At 50.3% G+C, this 18,834-nt stretch overlaps 1 protein-coding gene across 4 annotated transcripts in view; it reads left to right on the plus strand.

The window, feature by feature from the left end:
* Positions 1–18,834, plus strand: part of Limk2 (LIM domain kinase 2) — a 65,915-nt gene that overhangs the window by 43,991 nt on the left and 3,090 nt on the right. For 3 of the 4 annotated variants that reach the window (XM_021176297.3, XM_085829163.1, XM_021176298.3), the window contains 11 exons: positions 4,735–4,870; positions 6,274–6,383; positions 7,092–7,280; positions 9,052–9,157; positions 9,499–9,695; positions 12,961–13,147; positions 14,064–14,150; positions 15,476–15,607; positions 15,801–15,857; positions 17,516–17,581; positions 18,431–18,605. In XM_021176297.3, the coding sequence (XP_021031956.1) occupies positions 4,735–4,870; positions 6,274–6,383; positions 7,092–7,280; positions 9,052–9,157; positions 9,499–9,695; positions 12,961–13,147; positions 14,064–14,150; positions 15,476–15,607; positions 15,801–15,857; positions 17,516–17,581; positions 18,431–18,605 (1,442 nt within the window). Of the gene's footprint in view, positions 1–4,734; positions 4,871–6,273; positions 6,384–7,091; positions 7,281–8,821; positions 8,865–9,051; positions 9,158–9,498; positions 9,696–12,960; positions 13,148–14,063; positions 14,151–15,475; positions 15,608–15,800; positions 15,858–17,515; positions 17,582–18,430; positions 18,606–18,834 lie in introns of those variants that run through there. The other variant, XM_021176302.2, reaches the window with a different exon arrangement.

Consider the following 18,834-nt stretch of genomic DNA (forward strand, 5'->3'; position numbering starts at 1 on the left):
ATGTTCCACCTTCCTCTCTCAAACTCATGGCCTCTTTTTCTTTTAATTGTTACATTTTCCCCCCTAAATATAGAAATAGAGCCTGCTCAGTCTGTATAATGTTACAGTGTTCCTTGTTATATGTAGGTTTTTGGAGCTGGCCATTTGGCATTGATAGCCAGCAAGGGGGGGGGGGGGACTATTTCTCCCACTTTCAGCATTCCGTAGTTGCCTGTAGTTCTTTGTCTAGGGTTGAAGCCCCGTGAGCTTTCCTTCCATTTTGGTGTGGTTCTTGTTTAGGCAACCGTGTTGGGGAGACTTCATGGGTATAGCTTCTCTGAAATTTCTAGGAGACACAATTTCACATGGAGCTTCCTGTGTTCCTCTTGGGGCAGTGAGTGATCCCTGAACCTTAGGTGCAGGAGTCAGGTTGTAGATGCATCAGCTGGGACTGTGCTCAGGAACCCTGCGTTTTAACCAGTTGTGGTCTCTGTCCTGCTAGACAATGGAGCAGGACCCTGACATTGGCAGTTTATAGTGGGATGCTGTTACATCTGGTTAACCAGGCTTCTAGAAGCCAGGCCTGGTGGTGAGCACCTTTCATACCGTATCTCTGAGTTAATGGACGACCAGGGCTATAGTAAGGCTCTGCCTCCAAGCAAGCCCCTGAGGGCCAGGCAGTAGGGAAAAGCCCCTCAGAGAACTTGGGTATAGTGGGAAGTTGAGGCAAGAGAATTGCTATTATCTTGGGACTAGCCTGCTCTACAGAGTGAACCTTGACCTCAAAACTAACAAACAATAACTAGGCATGGCACACACCTTTAATCCCAGCACTCAGGAGGCAGAGGCAGGAGGATCTCTGAGTTGGAGGCCAGCCAGGAGTATATAGAAAGACTAACTCAGTAAAAGTAAAGATAAACAAAAGTTGTTGAAAGCCACCTAACTAGAACAGTGACTATCCAAAGACACATGAGCTGTCACCTTTAATTGCAGTTAATATTGTGTCCTAGCTGGACTGAACCTTTTAGATAAGCTGTTTGTATATTTATACATATTGTCTCGTTAATTTTCACAACTAGCTATTTACAGATGATGATCAGAGAAGTAAAGTATATTACCTGATACTTACCCAGACATAATTATTAAGAGGCAGGACTAGCAGCCCTAGGAGGGGCTGCCCTGTGTGACCTCTGAGAAGTCAGAGTGTAGCCAGTATGGGTCAGAAAGCCCTTGCTGATTACAGTAGGCAGGCTACCTGCACAGGTGTGATGACCTACAGTTCCTGCTACCTGAGATCTTATACAGAAAGATCTCTTGAGCCCAGACCCAGGCTGGGCAACATAGTAAGACCTATCTCAATAAAAAGGAGTCTGACTAAAAGGAATGAGGTTCATTGCTGGGTGGGCAAGGCACTGGGTCTTAGCTGTGTGTAGTGGTAGGCTAAGAAAGGAGATGGTGGCTGGCTGTTCCCACAGGTTGACAGCATGCCCCAACTGACTGAAAAGTGGAAATCTCCAACAAGGTGACAACTGTTACTTTTTTGGGGGGTGAGGGGGATGTTTTGAGACAGGGTTTCTCTGTATAGCCCTGACTGTCCTGGAACTCACTTTGTAGACCAGGCTGGCCTCGAACTCAGAAATCCCACCATGTGGTTGCTGGGATTTGAACTCTGGACCTTTGGAAGAGCAGTCGGGTGCTCTTACCCACTGAGCCATCTCACCAGCCCTCAACTGTTACTCTTAAGGCTAAGAAAAGTAACACATTTCACCAGGCATGGACACATTTAATCCAGTACTCCGGAGGCAGAAGCAGGCCAATCTGTGAGGCCAGCCTGGTCTACCAAGCCAGGATAGCCAGGGCTCTATAGAGAAACCTTGTCTTGAAAAAAACCCAGGGGGGTTGGGAGGACTATCAAATTGTAATCTAAATTAAAATTTGATCAGTTGTTACCACAATTGTTGCTTGTGGCAATTTCCATTTTCAGTCTAAAGTTGAATCCAGGGTTGAAGTGTTTATTGGGTTATTGTGTCTTTGTAGGCTTTCTCAAGCCCCACCCACTTTCCTGCTGACTTTTGGGAACTCAGTAGAAACCGTATCTGTTGTTATGAACATTATGAAGCAGCTCATATATCAGTAGAAATCACACTGAAGGGTTTTTTTTTTAAGCCCTTTGTCTTTGTTGGGGCTGGGATGCTGGCTCAGCAGTTCCCAGCGCTCACAGCTCTTGTTGAGGAACCGGTTTCAGTACCCAGTACCACCTGGCTGTTCAGTGGGTCTCCCTCCCTCCAGGGGATCCATACCTTCTCACCTCCGTCTGCAGGCACCAGGGAAGTATAAAGACAAACAATCAAACACATGAAACAGTGTTTAAAATAAAAGAGCTACTTAGACTATGGCTCTGGCTTAAATGAAAAGAATAGTTTACCTCTTTTTTTTGCCTACCTTTGCTACATGTGAGCTTGTTTCAAAGAAAAGGAAAAATGAAGAAGAAAGGAGAATATTTATTTATTTACTTATTTACCAAAGCCTGTGTAGAGGTCCTGGAACTCAAGATAGACAGACCTCAAACTCACAGAGATCCTCCTGCCTCAAACAAATAAATAAATAAAACAACCTGTGCTGGGGCCTGAATGGTGACTCAATGGGCAAAGACCTCCTGACCAGATTTCAGTCCCTGACTGACACTGGCTTGGAAGGAGGTAAACAACTCCACAGAACTGTTTATGAATCAAAGAATAAATCCTTTTAAGCTCTCTGTGTCTGGAGCAGCAGCTGAGAGCTGCACCTCGATCCACAGGTGGAAAAGGAGCCACTGGACCTGGCTTGTGCTTTTGAAACCTCAAAGTCCACCTCCTGTGACACATGTCCTCTAACCAGGACATGCCTCCTAACCCTAATCCTTCTAATCCTTTCAAACAGCTTCAGTCTGGTAACTCAGGTTTCAAACACATGAGCCTGTGGGGGCCATTCTGGTGTTTGTTTGTTTGTTTAGTTGGGGTTTTGGTTTTTGTTTTGTTTTGTTTTGTTTTGTTTCTGAGACAGGGTTTCTCTGTGTAGCCCTGGCTGTCCTGGAACTCACTCTGTAGACCAGGCTGGCCTCGAACTCAGAAATCTGCCTGCCTCTGCCTCCCGCGTGCTGGGATTAAAGGCATGCGCCACCACTCCCGGCTGTGGGGGCCATTCTTATCCAACCCCCCACACCCACTTGCTGAATTTGCCTGATAAACTTTTCTTTTTTAAAAAAATTTTTTAAGATTTTGTTTTATTGGAGCTGGAGACTTGTTGCTCTTGTAGAGGACCTGAGTTCAGTTCCCAGCACCGACAGACATGGCAGCACACACCTGTCTGTAACTCCAGGGAATCTGATGCCCTCACACAGACATACATGCAGGCAAAACACCAATAAACATAAAAATAATAAATCTTAAAACAATTTCACTTTATTGTTTTTTGTATACGTGTCAGGTTCAAAAGAAACTGGGAACGGGCTGGCGAGATGGCTCAGCAGGTAAGAGCACTGACTGTTCTTCCAAAGGTCCTGAGTTCAAATCCCAGCAACCACATGGTGGCTCACAACGACTCTTTATGAGATCTGACGCCCTCTTCTGGTGTGTCTGAAAACAGCTACAGTGTACTTATTTATAAAAAATAAATCTTTGGGCCTGAGCAATGTGGGGCAACGGGAGCGAGTGAGGTTGACCAGAGTGAGCAGAGGTCCTAAATTCAATTCCCAACAGCCACATGAAGGCTCACAACTGTCTGTACAGCTACAGTGTACTCACATACATAAAATAAATAAATCTCTAAAAAAAAATAAGAGAAGACAGAGGAGGAGGAGAAAGAAGAAGAAGGAAGGAGAAGGAGGAGGAGAAGAGGAGGAGGAGGATCAGATCTCATTCTGGGTGGTTGAGAGCCACCATGTGGTTGCTGGGAATTGAACTCAGAACCTCTGGAAGAGCACTGAGCCATCTCTCCAGCCCCGCTTATTGGCTTCCCACCCCTAGCTTCTTATTCCTTTATAACGATGCTATTTCAGTTATGCTCTGCATGCACTCTCTCTCTCAACCCCCTCAGATGCCTCTGTACTCGCCCTCATATCCATAATAAAACCTTGCCCTCTACCATACCTTGGAGAGGAAGTGTCTTCCATTTAGACAGTGTTTATCTGTGTGTAGGTATGTGCCTGTGAGTGCAGGTGCCATTAGAGCACTGGATGCAGTGGGTATTCTCAGTGCTGAGCCTGGTGACAAGCTTCTCTATAGGTAGATTTTTGCTCTCTTTTTCCTTTTCCCTCAAGAACACCTTCACAATGCTGTGGTGACTTGGTTTTGAAGTGGGCTGATTAAGATATTTTTTTTGAGCCAGGCGTGGTGGCACACGCCTTTAATCCCAGCACTCGGATTTTTTTTTTGGTCCTTGAAACATATGGACTTGAGGGATACCTGTACACCCCACACGTAAGTTATATGTGCATTTTTATTAGGGGTGGGGGTTGGGTCTTTGAAGCTTCCCAGTTGGCTGCAGTACTCAAAGCCCCTGCTACAGAGGCAGGCAACACGCAACACGGCACAGCTGGCCTCTGGGGCCTTGTTTGCTCGGAAGCAGTTTTCCTTGGGAGGGCATGAAGTTGCAGCTGTGCTCCATCCTGTCTTTGGAAGAAGAGAGGACTGCCTGTTTTGTCATTAAACTGGGAGCCAAGCACCCCTGTGCGGCCTGTTCTCTCGACCCAATAGCATTTCTTTTCTGGCCTTGCAGGTGTTCCGAATGCCAGGAATCCCTCACCAACTGGTACTATGAGAAGGATGGGAAGCTGTACTGCCACAAGGACTACTGGGCCAAGTTTGGAGAATTCTGCCATGGGTGCTCCCTGCTGATGACGGGGCCAGCCATGGTGAGCTGCACCTCTGCCCCTCACAGTCCACTGATAACCCTTCGAGGTCCCCGTGATAGTCATCACCTGGTCAATAGAAAGATGATGTCCTTTATCGTTCATTCAACCACAGGAGTCCACCGAGCCCTTACTAAAGACAGGTCTAGCCTTCCCTCTGTTTTGGGTGGTCCAGAGGACTATCTGTGAGAGCTGTGATTTTGGTTTCCAGTGAGTGGTAAGCAACAGTAAATGCAACAGCAGTGTAGCAGCTGGTAGGATGCCGCAGACCCACAACAAACACCATCATATCAGGACCCTGAGTTCTAGCAGACACCGACAGGAGTGACCTCATCAGATCAGAGGCTCACAAATAACCCAGCAGAACAACTGCAGACCCCCAGCGAGGAAGCCAGCTGCAGCTCCCGATGGCAGAGTCCTAGGTGGAGTCAAGTGTCCCCTCAGGTGAAGCTACCAAGCGAAAGAAAGGAACATCAGGCCAGGTGCTTACAGCATCCAGCAGACACTGACGGAAAGTTGAGACAAGACTCCCTGATTAGCTTTGCCTGCCATGGATGAATGTTGGTGGCTGAACCTCCGACCTTTATAAAAGCCCTCCTGCGGGCACTTTTATATCGTGACATAAACACTGGTGACCTCTGTAGAATGATTGCCCCTCCTGTTCTTAAGGACACGGTGTTTTCTTCTTGGGCTGTGTTGTCAATATCCCCCCCCCCCCCCCCCCCGTCAGAGCGAGGAGAGCAAGCCCACTCCCAGACAAGGGCTCTTGGAAGACACCTTGAGACAAACATGCTTAGGTCTCCAATGGGAGCAGGCAGCCCTGCTTCCAGAGCCAACTTCTCCAGTGAGTCCATACATCACGTGACAGATCGGCAGCATGGTGTCTGTCTTACCCTCAGGGACTTTAACATGCAGTGAGGTGAAACCTAAAGGACAGTGACAGTGAGAAGAGGATGCACGTAGGTCCTCATCAGAGAATCGGGTGCCAGAAACCAGAATGGTCTGGTGGAGACATGGTCTGCTGCCTGTGTACATATGGGATTCAAGAATGAACAGACTAGCCAGCCCTGTGTTGGAGGAACAGTGAGACTCGTGGTAGGAGTCACAACTCTGGGGACATGTCCTTATGACTGAGGCCAGCAGTTTTCTGTAGTGTTAGAAATGGCAGGAGACATCTCCACGCACCCACCCCCAACCCCACCCACCTACACCCATCCGGTCACTTACATGGAAGCTATAGGGCAGGGACTGAAGGGCTGGATTTTGACCGGGATCTGCAGCTCTGCCCTTGGTAAGAGTGGCTTTTGGTCAGCACATCTCTGATGGGTGTCACTCACCTGCCATTCATTTGGTCCACTCTAACAAAAGTGGTAACTAGCTCCTTTCCTCCTCCTGTCTGCTCACAGGTGGCTGGGGAGTTTAAGTACCACCCAGAGTGCTTCGCCTGCATGAGTTGCAAGGTGATCATTGAGGATGGAGATGCATATGCCCTGGTGCAGCATGCTACACTCTACTGGTAAGATGTGCCCTGTGTGTCCTTCACAGTAACAGCAGCCAGGAAAGCGGGACAGGAGCAGTGTGAGTTAGGTAAAGGCAATTGGATGGTGTCCTAGGAGGGCTGCCTCGTAGCCCTCCCAGAGGAAGAAAATGGCTGGGCAGTGCCCTCTTAGGGACAGCTTCACATTATAGGAAAGACTGTAGAGTTGACCTGCGTCCCCTATCCAGCTGCCTTGGTTAACAGAAGGCACCTGAGGCCCAGAGAGGGGAGAAAAGGACAGGGTTCTTAGTGTGAGTCTGGCAGAGCAAGAAAACCTAGTCCGTCTCCCCTCCAGGCCAGGGTTCCCAGTATTCTCTCTGCTGCTGTCTCAGCTGTCACCCAAGTCTTAGGCTCCTCCTTTTGGACAGCCCATCAAGACTTTTAGCAGCAGCAGCCGGGCGTGGTGGCACATGTCTTTAATCACAGCATTCGGGAGGCAGAGGCAGCAGGATTTCTGAGTTCAAGGACAGCCTGGACAACAGAGTGAGTTCCAGGACAGCCAGGGCTACACAGAGAAACCCTGTCTCAAAAAACCAAAAAAAAAAAAAGAAAAAAAAAGACTTGTAGCAAAGACAGTCATGGGGAGACTGGGGTTGCTGCTTCAAGCCACATGATGATACAGTGGCTGCTGGAGGGCTTCCGGGTGGGCCTGCAGGATCTCAGCTTCCTTTGTGTCCCTCTCCCCAGTGGGAAGTGCCACAACGAGGTGGTGCTGGCACCCATGTTTGAAAGGCTGTCTACAGAGTCTGTCCAGGACCAGCTGCCCTACTCTGTCACGCTCATCTCCATGCCTGCCACCACTGAGTGTAGACGCGGCTTCTCGGTGACTGTGGAAAGTGCCTCTTCTAACTATGCCACCACCGTTCAAGTGAAAGAGTAAGTGTTTTGAGAGCCTTGCAGCAGAGGCTCATGGACCGAGCCTCCCAGGGCTCAGCTCACAGAGCTTCCTCCGTCCTCACCATCACCTTTCTCCTGACCTTGGCTCTTCACATTTCTTCCAAGTGCTTCGCCTGCCTTCCCAACTTTTCAGGTGTCAGGTTTCGTGTCTACTCCTGGAAATTACCTGGCCTGATCAATGTGTTTCAGCTTGATTGTAATCTGTCCTCCCCACCTGTGGTGGCTTGAATAAGATTGACCCCCAGAGGCTCCTATCTGAATATATAGTGAATATATTTGAATGCTTAGGGAATGGCATTAGGAGGTGTGGCCCTGTTGGAGGAAGTGTCTCACTGAGGATGGGCTTTGAGGGTTCAGATGCTCAAGCCAGACCCAGTGTCACTCTCTTCCTGCTCCCTGTAGATCCAGATGTAGAATTCTCATCTACCGCTCTCTAGCACCATGTCTGCCTGTGTGTCACCATGCTTCCTGTCATGATGATAATGAACTATAAGTCAGCCCCACTTAAATGTTTTTCTTTATAAGAATTGATGTGATCATAGGATCTTCTCACAGCAGTAGAAACCCTAAGACACCACTCCAACATACAATCCAGAAGAGCCTCCCTTTGTCTTGTTCGGTACTATATACCTACTGAACTACCATTAATAGGAAGTTATTGGGGTTTTTTGGTTTTTGGTTGGTTGGTTGGTTTGGTTTTTGTTTGTTTGTTTTTCGAGACAGGGTTTCTCTGTGTAGCCCTGGCTGTCCTAGAACTCACTCTGTAGACCAGGCTGGCCTCAAACTCAGAAATCTACCTGCCTCTGCCTCCCGAGTGCTGGGATTAAAGGCGTGCGCCACCACGCCCGGCCTGGAAGTTAATGTTTTATTGGTTGCATTTATGAATGGAGAAGAAGAAAATGGGCCCCCAAAAGGGTAAGATCCTACCTTGGGTCTCATCCAAAGATAAGCGGTGAGACTACGTCCATGTAACCAGGCTTCATTTTTTTCCCCTGGGTCTATGCTGAGGCAGAGCATCATGGTGGGAAACATGTGGCAAATCACTTTGTGATGGCTGTTGGGGGGTGGGGACGGAGCCCTGAAGGTACTGTGAGGCAGGTGAGAGGTTACTGGGATTAAGAATTCAGGAGGAAGTAAGATCTATTCTGTAGCTTCAGTAGATAAAAAGGAGAGGGGATTGTGTTTAGGGCAGAGGAAGCCAGATATCTCCAGAGGTGGGTATCTCATTGTTTAGTGTATGTTGAGAGAGTAGCCCAAGTGGCTGTTAATATGGAGGACCTGACTGTGAAGGCCAGGAAGTCTATTAAGGGCTCTAAGCATCAGGATACTATAACCAGGTTGGCGTTTGGAAGGATCACTGGTATGGAAGTTAGACAGGAGAGAGGAAAGGCCCAGACATGTAGAGCTGTTACGAGGCTCCTCTGGTGATCCAGGAGAGAAATGTTGGTAACTATGGTGATGGAGAGAAGGTAGGATTCTCAGAAGTGGGTGGGGGTTGAGGGGGAAAAGGGGAAGGATTTGAGGGGAACTCAAATGGGGACAATGTCCAGGTTTCTGGCTTAGGTCAGTAGGTCAATGACAGTGCCCTTCCCTGAGAGGAAGCATTCTGGGGTGGGTACGACATTTTGTTGTAGGGGACCTCAAACATGTGGCCACTGGGGGCTGGGTACTTGGTGAACTTTCCCTGTACAGGTGGCCAAGCGAGTTTTTAGAATGCTTTCATCCTGCCTTAACTCTTGTCCATCTTCAGGGTCAACCGGATGCACATCAGTCCCAACAACCGAAATGCCATCCACCCTGGGGACCGCATCTTGGAGATCAATGGGACCCCTGTCCGTACTCTGCGAGTAGAGGAGGTACGTATGTGTCCATCTGTCTGTGGGCCTGGTGCACAGAACAGGCACCCCGAAAGATCTGGCTATGGCCTTTACGTTTTTCCCATAACCAGGCAGTCTTAGCACTGAGCCTGTGACAACTGAGTGGCTTCCAGGGTCAACCCAACAGATTTCCAGGGCAGAAGAGATGGGCTGACAGGTGGAGAGGTGACAAGGTGCCAGAATGACCTCTGGCAGCCAAATGCTACCTTCTAGGCAAATTAGATGTTGGCTACACTGTGCTTAGACTGTTAGGGTGGGCAGTAGGTAGCCTCAGGTAGGACAGCTTGTGGAAAGCAACTTTCCCTTGCTGTTGGCCACAGGTGGAGGATGCGATGAAGCAGACAAGCCAGACACTTCAGCTGCTGATTGAACATGACCCTGTGCCCCAGCGCCTGGACCAGTTACGGATGGATGCCCAGCTTCCTCCCCACACGCAGAGCACCGGACACGCGCTCATGCTCAGCACCTTGGACACCAAGGAGAATCAGGAGGGGACACTGAGGAGACGGTCTCTGAGGTGCTGCTCTGTCTCCTCTGACTCGTTCCTTGTCTGTCCCTCAGAGGCTATATTGGCTTTTGGAGGTCAGCAGCTTTAGGGAACCAGCAGGCCAGGGTCGGGACATGAGACCTGAGCTGACCCAGCTAGCCCATGGGGCTTACCGCTCATAGTCTCTGTATAGACACGGAAACAGGTCTCTATCAGGTTTCCTTAGAAACCACGGGGTCAGAATCTTGGAGTGGCAGCACATTTCTGTTCTCCCAGCAAGGCTCAGGCAGGAGCATTATGAGTTTGAGCTAGCTACAGTTACATAGTAAGACCTATCTAAAAAAAAAGGTTGGGGTTTGTTTGTTTGTTTTGTTTTGTTTTGTTTTTGGATACAGGGTTTCTCTGTGTAGCCCTGGCTGTCCTGGAACTCACTCTGTAGACCAGGCCTCGAATTCAGAAATCCGTCTGCCTCTGCCTCCCGAGTCCTGGGATTAAAGGCGCGAGCCACCACCATCCAGCTTAAAAAAAAAAAAAAAGTCAACACACCAGAGGCTGAGACAGGAAGATTGCCATGAGTTCAAGACCAGGCTAGACAGTAAATGCTGTCTCAGAATAGAGAGGATCAGGCTGGGGATGTGGTCAGACTACTTGCTAAGCTAACAGGATAACTTGGACCCCTAGTACTCATGTCAAAAGAGAGGCATGGCTTGTACACGTTCCTATAACCCAGCACTGGGGAGTGGAGACAGGAGGATTAATGGTACTTGCTGGCTGCCAGCCTAGCTCCAGGTTCAGGGAGAGATCCTTAAAGGGAGTAAGGTGAAAAGTGGCATAGAATAACTGATCTCCTCCACTGCCTCTGCATGTCTACACAAGCACACGTGCACATCTGTACATGCACACATGTTCTCCCTCCCTCTCTAACAGTATCCACATACACCAAAACAAAAGCGTGGGCTTTATCCACTCAAGTTGAACTTGACTGGAAATTGTAATGTCAACAAGCTTTAAAATCCATCATGGAGGAAAGGGGGGGGGGGCTGGAAACAAGCAGGGCCAAGTAAGTGTACAAAAAAGTTAGTAAAGGAAGTGATGGACAGACGCTGGGCAGTGCTGGCGCTGTCTTTAATTTTAACACTTGGGAGGCAGAGGCAGGCAGATCTCTTGAGTTCCAGGATAGCCAGGGCTACACACAGATGAACCTTTGTCTTAAAAAAGAAGGGGGAAAGGTATGAACATACAGAGAAGCGTGGCATTTGGGGGGTTGTTTTTTGTTTTTTTAGGGTTTTTTTTGGTTGGTTGGTTGGTTTGGTTTGGTTTGGTTTGGGTTTTTTGAGACAGGGTTTCTCTGTGTAGCCCTGGCTGTCCTGGAACTCACTTTGTAGACCAGGCTGGCTTCGAACTCAGAGATCCACCTGCCTCTGCTTCCTGAGTGCTGGAATTAAAGGTGTGTGCCACCACCGCCTGGCTGGGGAGGTTGTTTTTTGTTGTTTTTGTGACAAGATCTTGCTATGTACCCCTGGCTGTCCTGGGACCATAGAACAGGTGTCTTAATTAGGGTTTCCATTGCTGTGAAGAGACATTATGACCAAGGCAAGTAAGGACAATATTTAACTGGCTTACAGGTTCAGAGGTTCAGTCACTAATCATCAAGGCAGGAGCACAGCAGTTCCAAGGCAGGCATGGGGCCCAAAGTTCTACATCTTGTTCCAGAGACAAACAGGAAAACACTGCTGTCTTTCCGACAGCTAGGAGGAGGGTCTCAAGGCCCACCCCCACAGTGACACACCTACTCCAACAAGACCACACCTCCTAATAGTGTCACTCCCTAGACCAAGCATATTCAAACCACACCACCAGGCAAACCTCAAACTCTCAGAGATCTGCCTGCCTCTCTGTTTCTCTGAGTGCTGGGTTAAGGGCGCTGCTGTTCCCAGTCAAACACAGATGTTTTAAGACTTGGGGAACAAAGAGCCCCATACCCAAAGCCTGCAAAACCTGTGGAGGGCACCAGCTGCCTTGTGTGTGAGCCCTGTTAGGCTACTTACAGGACTGGAGACAAGAGCCTGTGTTCTCAGGCAGAAATATCTGTACCATTCATTCCCTCCCATCCCCTGTACCCAGTTTCTGTATCTGTGATGTGTAAGAGTTAAATTTAGCCAAGGATATGAGGTTGCACAGTGCAGGGTCAGCACTGGGGACCAGATGCTTCCCACTCCCTGCCGCCGATGGCTCAGTAGGTCAGGACATCTTGTCTGACTTCTGTTGGAAACACGACCTCCCCACAGGTCATCCCTGACTGCCTCTGGGCCTTGGCTAGCATGACTGAGTAGTAGAGGCAAGGTACCAAAGGGCAGACGGACTGGAAAGGGAAGGTTGGGTGGCCAGGAGCTGCCCACATAACTTGAAGAGCCTCTGTTTAGAAAGGGCAGCTCACTTTGTGTGTGCTGTAGCAAGCAAGGTGGAACAGGACAGAGGTCAGTTTTTGTCTTTACTAAGTCAGAACAACAGTCACCAACCGCCGGGCGTGGTGGCGCACGCCTTTAATCCCAGCACTGGAGAGGCTGAGGCAGGCAGATTTCTGAGTTCGAGGACAGCCTGGTCTACAGAGTGAGTTCCAGGACACCCAGGGCTATACAGAGAAACCCTGTCTGGGGGGGGGGGGGGAGTCACCTACCATATGTAACTGTAACTGTAACTGGTTGCTTTTGCAAACAAACACAGCAGCTTGATTGCCATAAAAATCATGTATGTTTATTATCTTGAAATGTAAGCCAGTACACATTCATTCAAAATTGGGTCTACGATGCCATTTGGCCCTTCTGTGATGGAGTCCTCTGTCACTGTGTGGTACCTTGAGTCAAGCAGCTGTGGGGCTGGAAACAGAGGCTAAGGTGGTGGATTGCTGCCTGTAGTGCTGCTATGTCTGGAGCATCGGGAGCTGGTAGACTGATTATCCTGATCTGAAGTGCTCAGTCCATCGGCCCCCAGCCTGCTTCTCTGAACTCCTCCTCAGTGCAGGATGGGATCCATGATGGCGCACATGCTAGGCAGACACCTCCCCACTGAGATTCACCTCCAGTCTCCTGATTTCCTGGCTTCCAAAGATCACATCTGTCTGATTAAGAACCCTTCCCCCCACCCCCACCCCGAGATTCAAATTTTAACTGCTGGAATGACACACCTACTCCAACAAGACCACAACACACCTCCTAATAGTGCCACTCCCTAGACCAAGCATATTCTCCCTCCTGTCATTCTGTGTTGCCTGCTCTAACCCTTCCTTCATCCTCAGGCGCAGTAACAGCATCTCCAAGTCTCCGGGCCCCAGCTCTCCCAAGGAGCCCCTGCTCCTCAGCCGGGACATAAGCCGCTCAGAATCCCTCCGCTGCTCCAGCAGCTACTCCCAGCAGATCTTCCGGCCCTGCGACCTGATCCACGGGGAGGTCCTGGGGAAGGGCTTCTTTGGGCAGGCCATCAAGGTGAGCACCGGAAGCAGCCGCTGCACGCTCTGCTACCACCACCTTCCTTTGGGTGGCACCAGAGGACACCTCGGAGGGGTTCGCTCTCTCCTATCTTTACATAAGTTCTGGGATCCAGCTCTAGTCATCAGGCATGAATGCAGACACCGGCCTCCTTCCTGGCTGTGAGTGATGTAGTGAGTGGCTCTGGAAGCTCAGGTTAGGTAGGGTCCACATCCCTGGCCCTCACGCCACCAATCAGTGAGGCTGTGCTAGGTGCCCACAGGCTCCAGGCTGCAGGGCATTCTACAAGGTGAAGGCTCCTGCTACCCTGGTGAGCTCAGGAACTAATCTTTCTCTCTTTCTCTCCTCCTCCTCTGCTGAGAGCTGGGAGGGGGGGTCAGGTAAGCTTTGTGTATCAGCTTTCCAGGCAGCAGGGATGGAAGGCTCACCTCCGACCCATCCAGCTCCCGGGTGCATGTCTGTGGTACTGACACCCTGCCCCCAGACTCTGTCCACCCAGGGGATTCACTCCTGTCCCAGATGAGCAGGGCCCTGCTTGACTTGGCAGCGTACCCTCCCAATTCTTCCTAGTTTCCGTTTTTAGCGTCCTGGCTTGCCCTTATGCATGCCCCAGCATTCTAGGGGAGAAGATACACTTCCTTCCTAGTCCCCTTTGCCCCGTGCTGTTTTCTACACATGGTCCCTGGCTAGTCTGTCCTCCAAGGAGTGGGATGACACTGCAAAGGTTTTTATTTTTCCTTTGCTTTTTCTTTCTTATTTTCCTCCCCCTGGTGCTGGAGGTCAATCCTGGAACCTTGAGCATGTCAGCCGAGTTCTCTACCACTGAGCGACTCCCTTAGCCCACAGATTGTCCCAAACAGAATGCCAGAATTGTCTCTGGTCTCTGTGCTGTTCACACTTGCCCTTCCTGTAGGTGACTCACAAAGCCACAGGCAAAGTGATGGTCATGAAGGAGTTGATTCGCTGTGACGAGGAAACTCAGAAGACCTTCCTGACTGAGGTAAGACGTGGGCTTGGACTTCCCGTCAGACAGTATTGGGGCTGAAACAAGAGGATCGTGGGAACCCAGGCCAGAGGTGGCAACTCAGTGAGACCCCGTTCAGAAAAGAAAGTGAAAAGAAAACTTGCTGCCAGGCCTAGTGGCCCAGTCCTGTCCCTCTGCAGCTACTGTGGAGGCTAAGGCAGGAGGATTTCTGTTCAAGGGATAGAAGTTCAAGGCTAGCCTAGGCAACAGAATGAGGCTGTCTCAAAATAGAAAAAAGTGGGGCAAGGCCAGTCAAATGGCTCAGCAGGTAATAGTACATACCGCCAGTGCAGAGGACCTGGGTTCTGTTCGCAGCATCTACATAGTAGCTCAAAACCATCCCATCACTCCAGTTCTGACCCACCCTGACCTGCTCCAATACCAGGCACACATGTGGTACACACATACGTGGAACCGAATACTCATTCACATACAGTAAATATGAATGAATGAATGAATGAATGAATGAATGAATGAATGAATGAATAAGAGTTGAGCTAGGAAGTGACCCAGTAGAAATCTTGTTTCAGCCGCTATTTTATTTTATTTAAAAAACCTGAAGGTTTATTTTGTCTCAGTCTTTTCAAGTTTCATGATTATTCTTGACTTTTTATGGTATGGTGTTTTGTCTGCATGTATGTCTGCAGACCAGGAGAGGCCATGGGCCTGGAGTTAGAGGTAGGTATAAGCAGTCAAGTGGGTGCTGGTGATCAAACCCAGGTCCTCTAGAAGAGCAGAGCCACCAGTGCTCTCCCCATCTCCCCAGCCCTCAGCCATTATCTTAGAACCTGGGCAGAGATTCTGTTGTGATAATGCACACCTTTAATCTCAGTACCCTCAGAGGCAGGTGGAGCTCTGAGTTCAAGGCCAGCCTTGGCTCCATCAGCTCAAGGGACTCCTCTAAATTACAGTACATCTGTTGAGTGCACATTTACTAAGGACACTACAGGCCAGTCTAAGGTGAGATTCAGGCTACAGGGGTGAGGTGATGGTATAAACGTACCACTGTAATACATGCTGTTATGGTCACCACCAAATATCCTCAAGTGGGACTCCAGGGAACAGATGCCCCATCCATGAACATCCCACTTGTACTGCCTCTTGCTCCTTAGGTAGCTGCAGCAGGGGACATTGGGGCAACTGCAGTGGGCCAGGTTGGGCTTCCTGCTCGGCTGCACCACCACAGGCCTCTGTCTCACTCTTGGGCCCTCCCGCCTGGCTCTCTAGAGTATATCCTAGAAAACCAGGGCCCAGTGTGCAAAACCTGTGAAGCTATACTCACTTTGTCTCCCCTCCCCCAGGTGAAAGTGATGCGGAGCCTGGACCACCCTAATGTGCTCAAGTTCATCGGAGTTCTGTACAAGGACAAGAAGCTGAACCTGCTGACCGAGTACATCGAGGGAGGCACACTCAAAGACTTCCTGCGCAGTGTGGTAAGCACGTAACCCCACAGTCAGGAGGAGCCTTGGTGGGTTATCAGAGGGACACCTGTGCTCATTACTCTGGAACCTTGAGGGTTAGAGGGACCTTGTTTGCCATCAGTGGTGTATACTGGGAGGGACTGGAATGGAGTCTAGACCAAAAGCTGGGAAGGACTCCTCTTATGGACATTCTCCTACCCTGCAGGACCCGTTCCCCTGGCAACAGAAGGTCAGGTTTGCCAAAGGCATCTCCTCTGGAATGGTGAGTCCTACCAACAGCCTTGCGCATGTGTAGAGTGAGGTGCAGGATTGCAGGCTGCTCTGGAAGACAGAGACCCATCTTGGGGGCTGAGACATTCATCAGCTGCCTACTGAATTTCTTTCAGTACCAAGGAAATGTTGGCTAGCTACTCTCTTTCAGTCAACAGTTCTGTTCTCAAAGAACTCCAAATCTCTTTAACACCAAACGGCATGAACAAGGCAAACCATAGCTCAGTGTACCCTGACCTTTCTGCAAAGAGGTGCTCAGGTGCAGCGGGACCTTACCTACCAAATATGAGGCGGAAGGGGGGACATGTATTCTAGATGAGGCGGGAAGGGGGACATGTGTTCTAGGTGAGGCGGGAAGGTGGACATGTGTTCTAGGTGAGGCGGGAAGGGGGACATGTGTTCTAGGTGAGGCGGGAAGGGGGACATGTGTTCTAGGTGAGGCGGGAAGGGGGACATGTGTTCTAGGTGAGGCGGGAAGGGGGACATGTGTTCTAGGTGAGGCGGGAAGGGGGACATGTGTTCTAGGTGAGGTGGGAAGGGGGACATGTTTACGTGAATGCTGAAGAATGAGCCAGTAGTAGACTAAAGTTCCTATTGGGTGCATTGTGGGCACGAGTCTAGCCATCCTCACAACTAGGGAAGTGACTGCTCCACACAGCAGGCACTGTGCCGAGGGAGGGGCTGCACCCAGGCGTGACCTCTGTTCACAGTCAAGAAGTGAGGAAGAAGAGGAAGGGCTGGGTCCTGGGCTTGCCAGGAGTTTGCCAGCAGTCACCCAGCTCTGTAAACAGAAGGCGAGCCAGAGCTGTGCAGGCAGCGATGGCCAGCACAGGAGAAGATGGCTCTGCAAAGGGATGGCCCTGTGGGGGCTGGAACAGAATCAACACACAGGGGTCTCAGGAAAGAGGGTACATGGGGGAGGTATGACAGCCTTTGAGGAGGGGTTGGCAGGCAGCCAGGCTGGGTTACAGCTATGGGAAAAACTCTGTGGGCCCAGGAACAGTGAAGTAGTACAGGGGGCTAGGAAGAGGGCAGTGTCGCCTTCCCCATCTACAGGGAAAGGAAAGACTGAGAAATGAGCTCCTAAGAGTGAGTCCCGGCACTCGGGAGGCAGAGGCAGGCGGATTTCTGAGTTCGAGGCCAGCCTGGTCTACAGAGTGAGTTCCAGGACAGCCAAGGCTACACAGAGAAACCCTGTCTCAAAAAAAACAAAACAAAACAAAAAAAAGAGTGACTCGGGAATGTCTAGTAAAAATAGTTTAGAAATGGCTGCACAGGAAGAGGGAGGGGCTGAAGTACAGACAGAGGAGGAGGATGTCTCAGGGGAGGTGAGTCAGGAGGTCATTGCTTCCCCAAAGGGGCTGAAGCCAGACTCTGGAGGGGGCAGGGGGAGCAGTGTGTTTGAGTGCTCACTTTAGATTGCCTCAAGGATGGGGGACTCAGAGGCCAGTAGAGGTGGAGACAGTGGGAAAACCTGGGCAGGAACTGGCAGTTTTCTGTTGATGTTAGGACACAAGTGTGGCTTGGGGATGGGGATGGGAAGCTAAACAGGCTTGGCCTAGAAGACAGGAGTAGCTGGGGCTGGGGGAGGGGCAGCAGAATGGGCGTGGCCTGGGCCAAGAGGCTCCATGGCTCCTGCTTCTGTTACAGGCCTATTTACACTCCATGTGCATCATCCACCGGGACCTGAACTCACACAACTGTCTCATCAAATTGGTACGTCCCACTGTGCTGGCCTGAGATGCCTGGGGCTATCCCTCTGGCTTCAGACCAGACACGCCATCTATAGGATCTATTTTGGGCTTTATGCTAAATCAAGTGCCTTTTGCCATCCCCATCTTATGGAAGCTCTCAGACACACACATGCAGGAACAATTTCACCTCCCCAGGAGCAACCTTGAGGTGATTATTATTAGAAGGGATTAGCTCGCCTGTCTGGCAGGCAGGAGTCTGGGTGTGGATAGGGGCTGAATTCCTTGTCTGTGAAGAGCTCTTGCCTTGGAACAGGCCCCTAAAACAGTTTGCTGATCCCACTTTACAACGCGGACGGGCTGCAGGGTCTTTGATCCACATAGGTAGCATGGGGCCAGGGTTCCTCAGACAGCCCTCAGTTACAGTTGTTCCAGCGTTGCGTCTCCTGCCAGCTTCCCTCTCCAGTCGTCCCTCTTCACGCCACTGCCCCATAGCTCCTCCCTTTCCCTTACTGCCTTTGCCTGACCTTTTCTCTGAACCTGTTCTGGCAACTACAAGTCCTTGTTAGGAACAAGACAAAGGGCTGAAGATAGACAAGAAATCCTAAGTCACCTGAAGTGCACTCTACGGGTCACTTCCCCGAGGCTCTCCCCCTTCAGTTTGGAATCTGTGGGCAGATACCAGACTGAAAAGAAAAAACCAACAAAGGCCCAGCCACTGCCTCCCAGGAGAACTTTCTGGTGTGACTCTTCTCTGCTGTGTAACTTCACTCCCCTTGAAGGTGGCCTCTCTTGCCTTTGCCTACACCCCAGGGACAGGTTAGAGAAGCCCCCCCCCCCCCCCCGGGTCCTGACCTAGCCCTTGTCCTACTAGGACAAGACAGTGGTGGTAGCCGACTTTGGGCTGTCACGGCTTATAGTGGAAGAGAGGAAAAGGCCTCCAGTAGAGAAGGCCACCACCAAGAAACGCACCTTACGCAAGAGTGACCGCAAAAAGCGCTACACTGTGGTGGGAAACCCCTACTGGATGGCTCCCGAGATGCTGAATGGTAAGTTCAAAATCCATGGAGGGAAAAGAGCCAGAGAGAAGACAGAAGCCATGTCTTAAATTAAGTGCTGTAAGCTGGGGAGGCCCGTGACAGGGACAGGCACTCAGGGGAGGCCGATGAACTTTCAGGCTTGGCTAGGCCTCATAAACTTTCAATAACAGCTAGGAAAGCAGCAAGCCATCCTGGGTGGCAGGTAAGCTCTAGGGATCTTTTGTCTCCAAATGGCCCA

Source organism: Mus caroli, unplaced genomic scaffold (genome assembly GCF_978045245.1).
Source record: "Mus caroli unplaced genomic scaffold, Mus_caroli_1 scaffold_13, whole genome shotgun sequence".
NCBI lineage: Eukaryota > Metazoa > Chordata > Mammalia > Rodentia > Muridae > Mus > Mus caroli.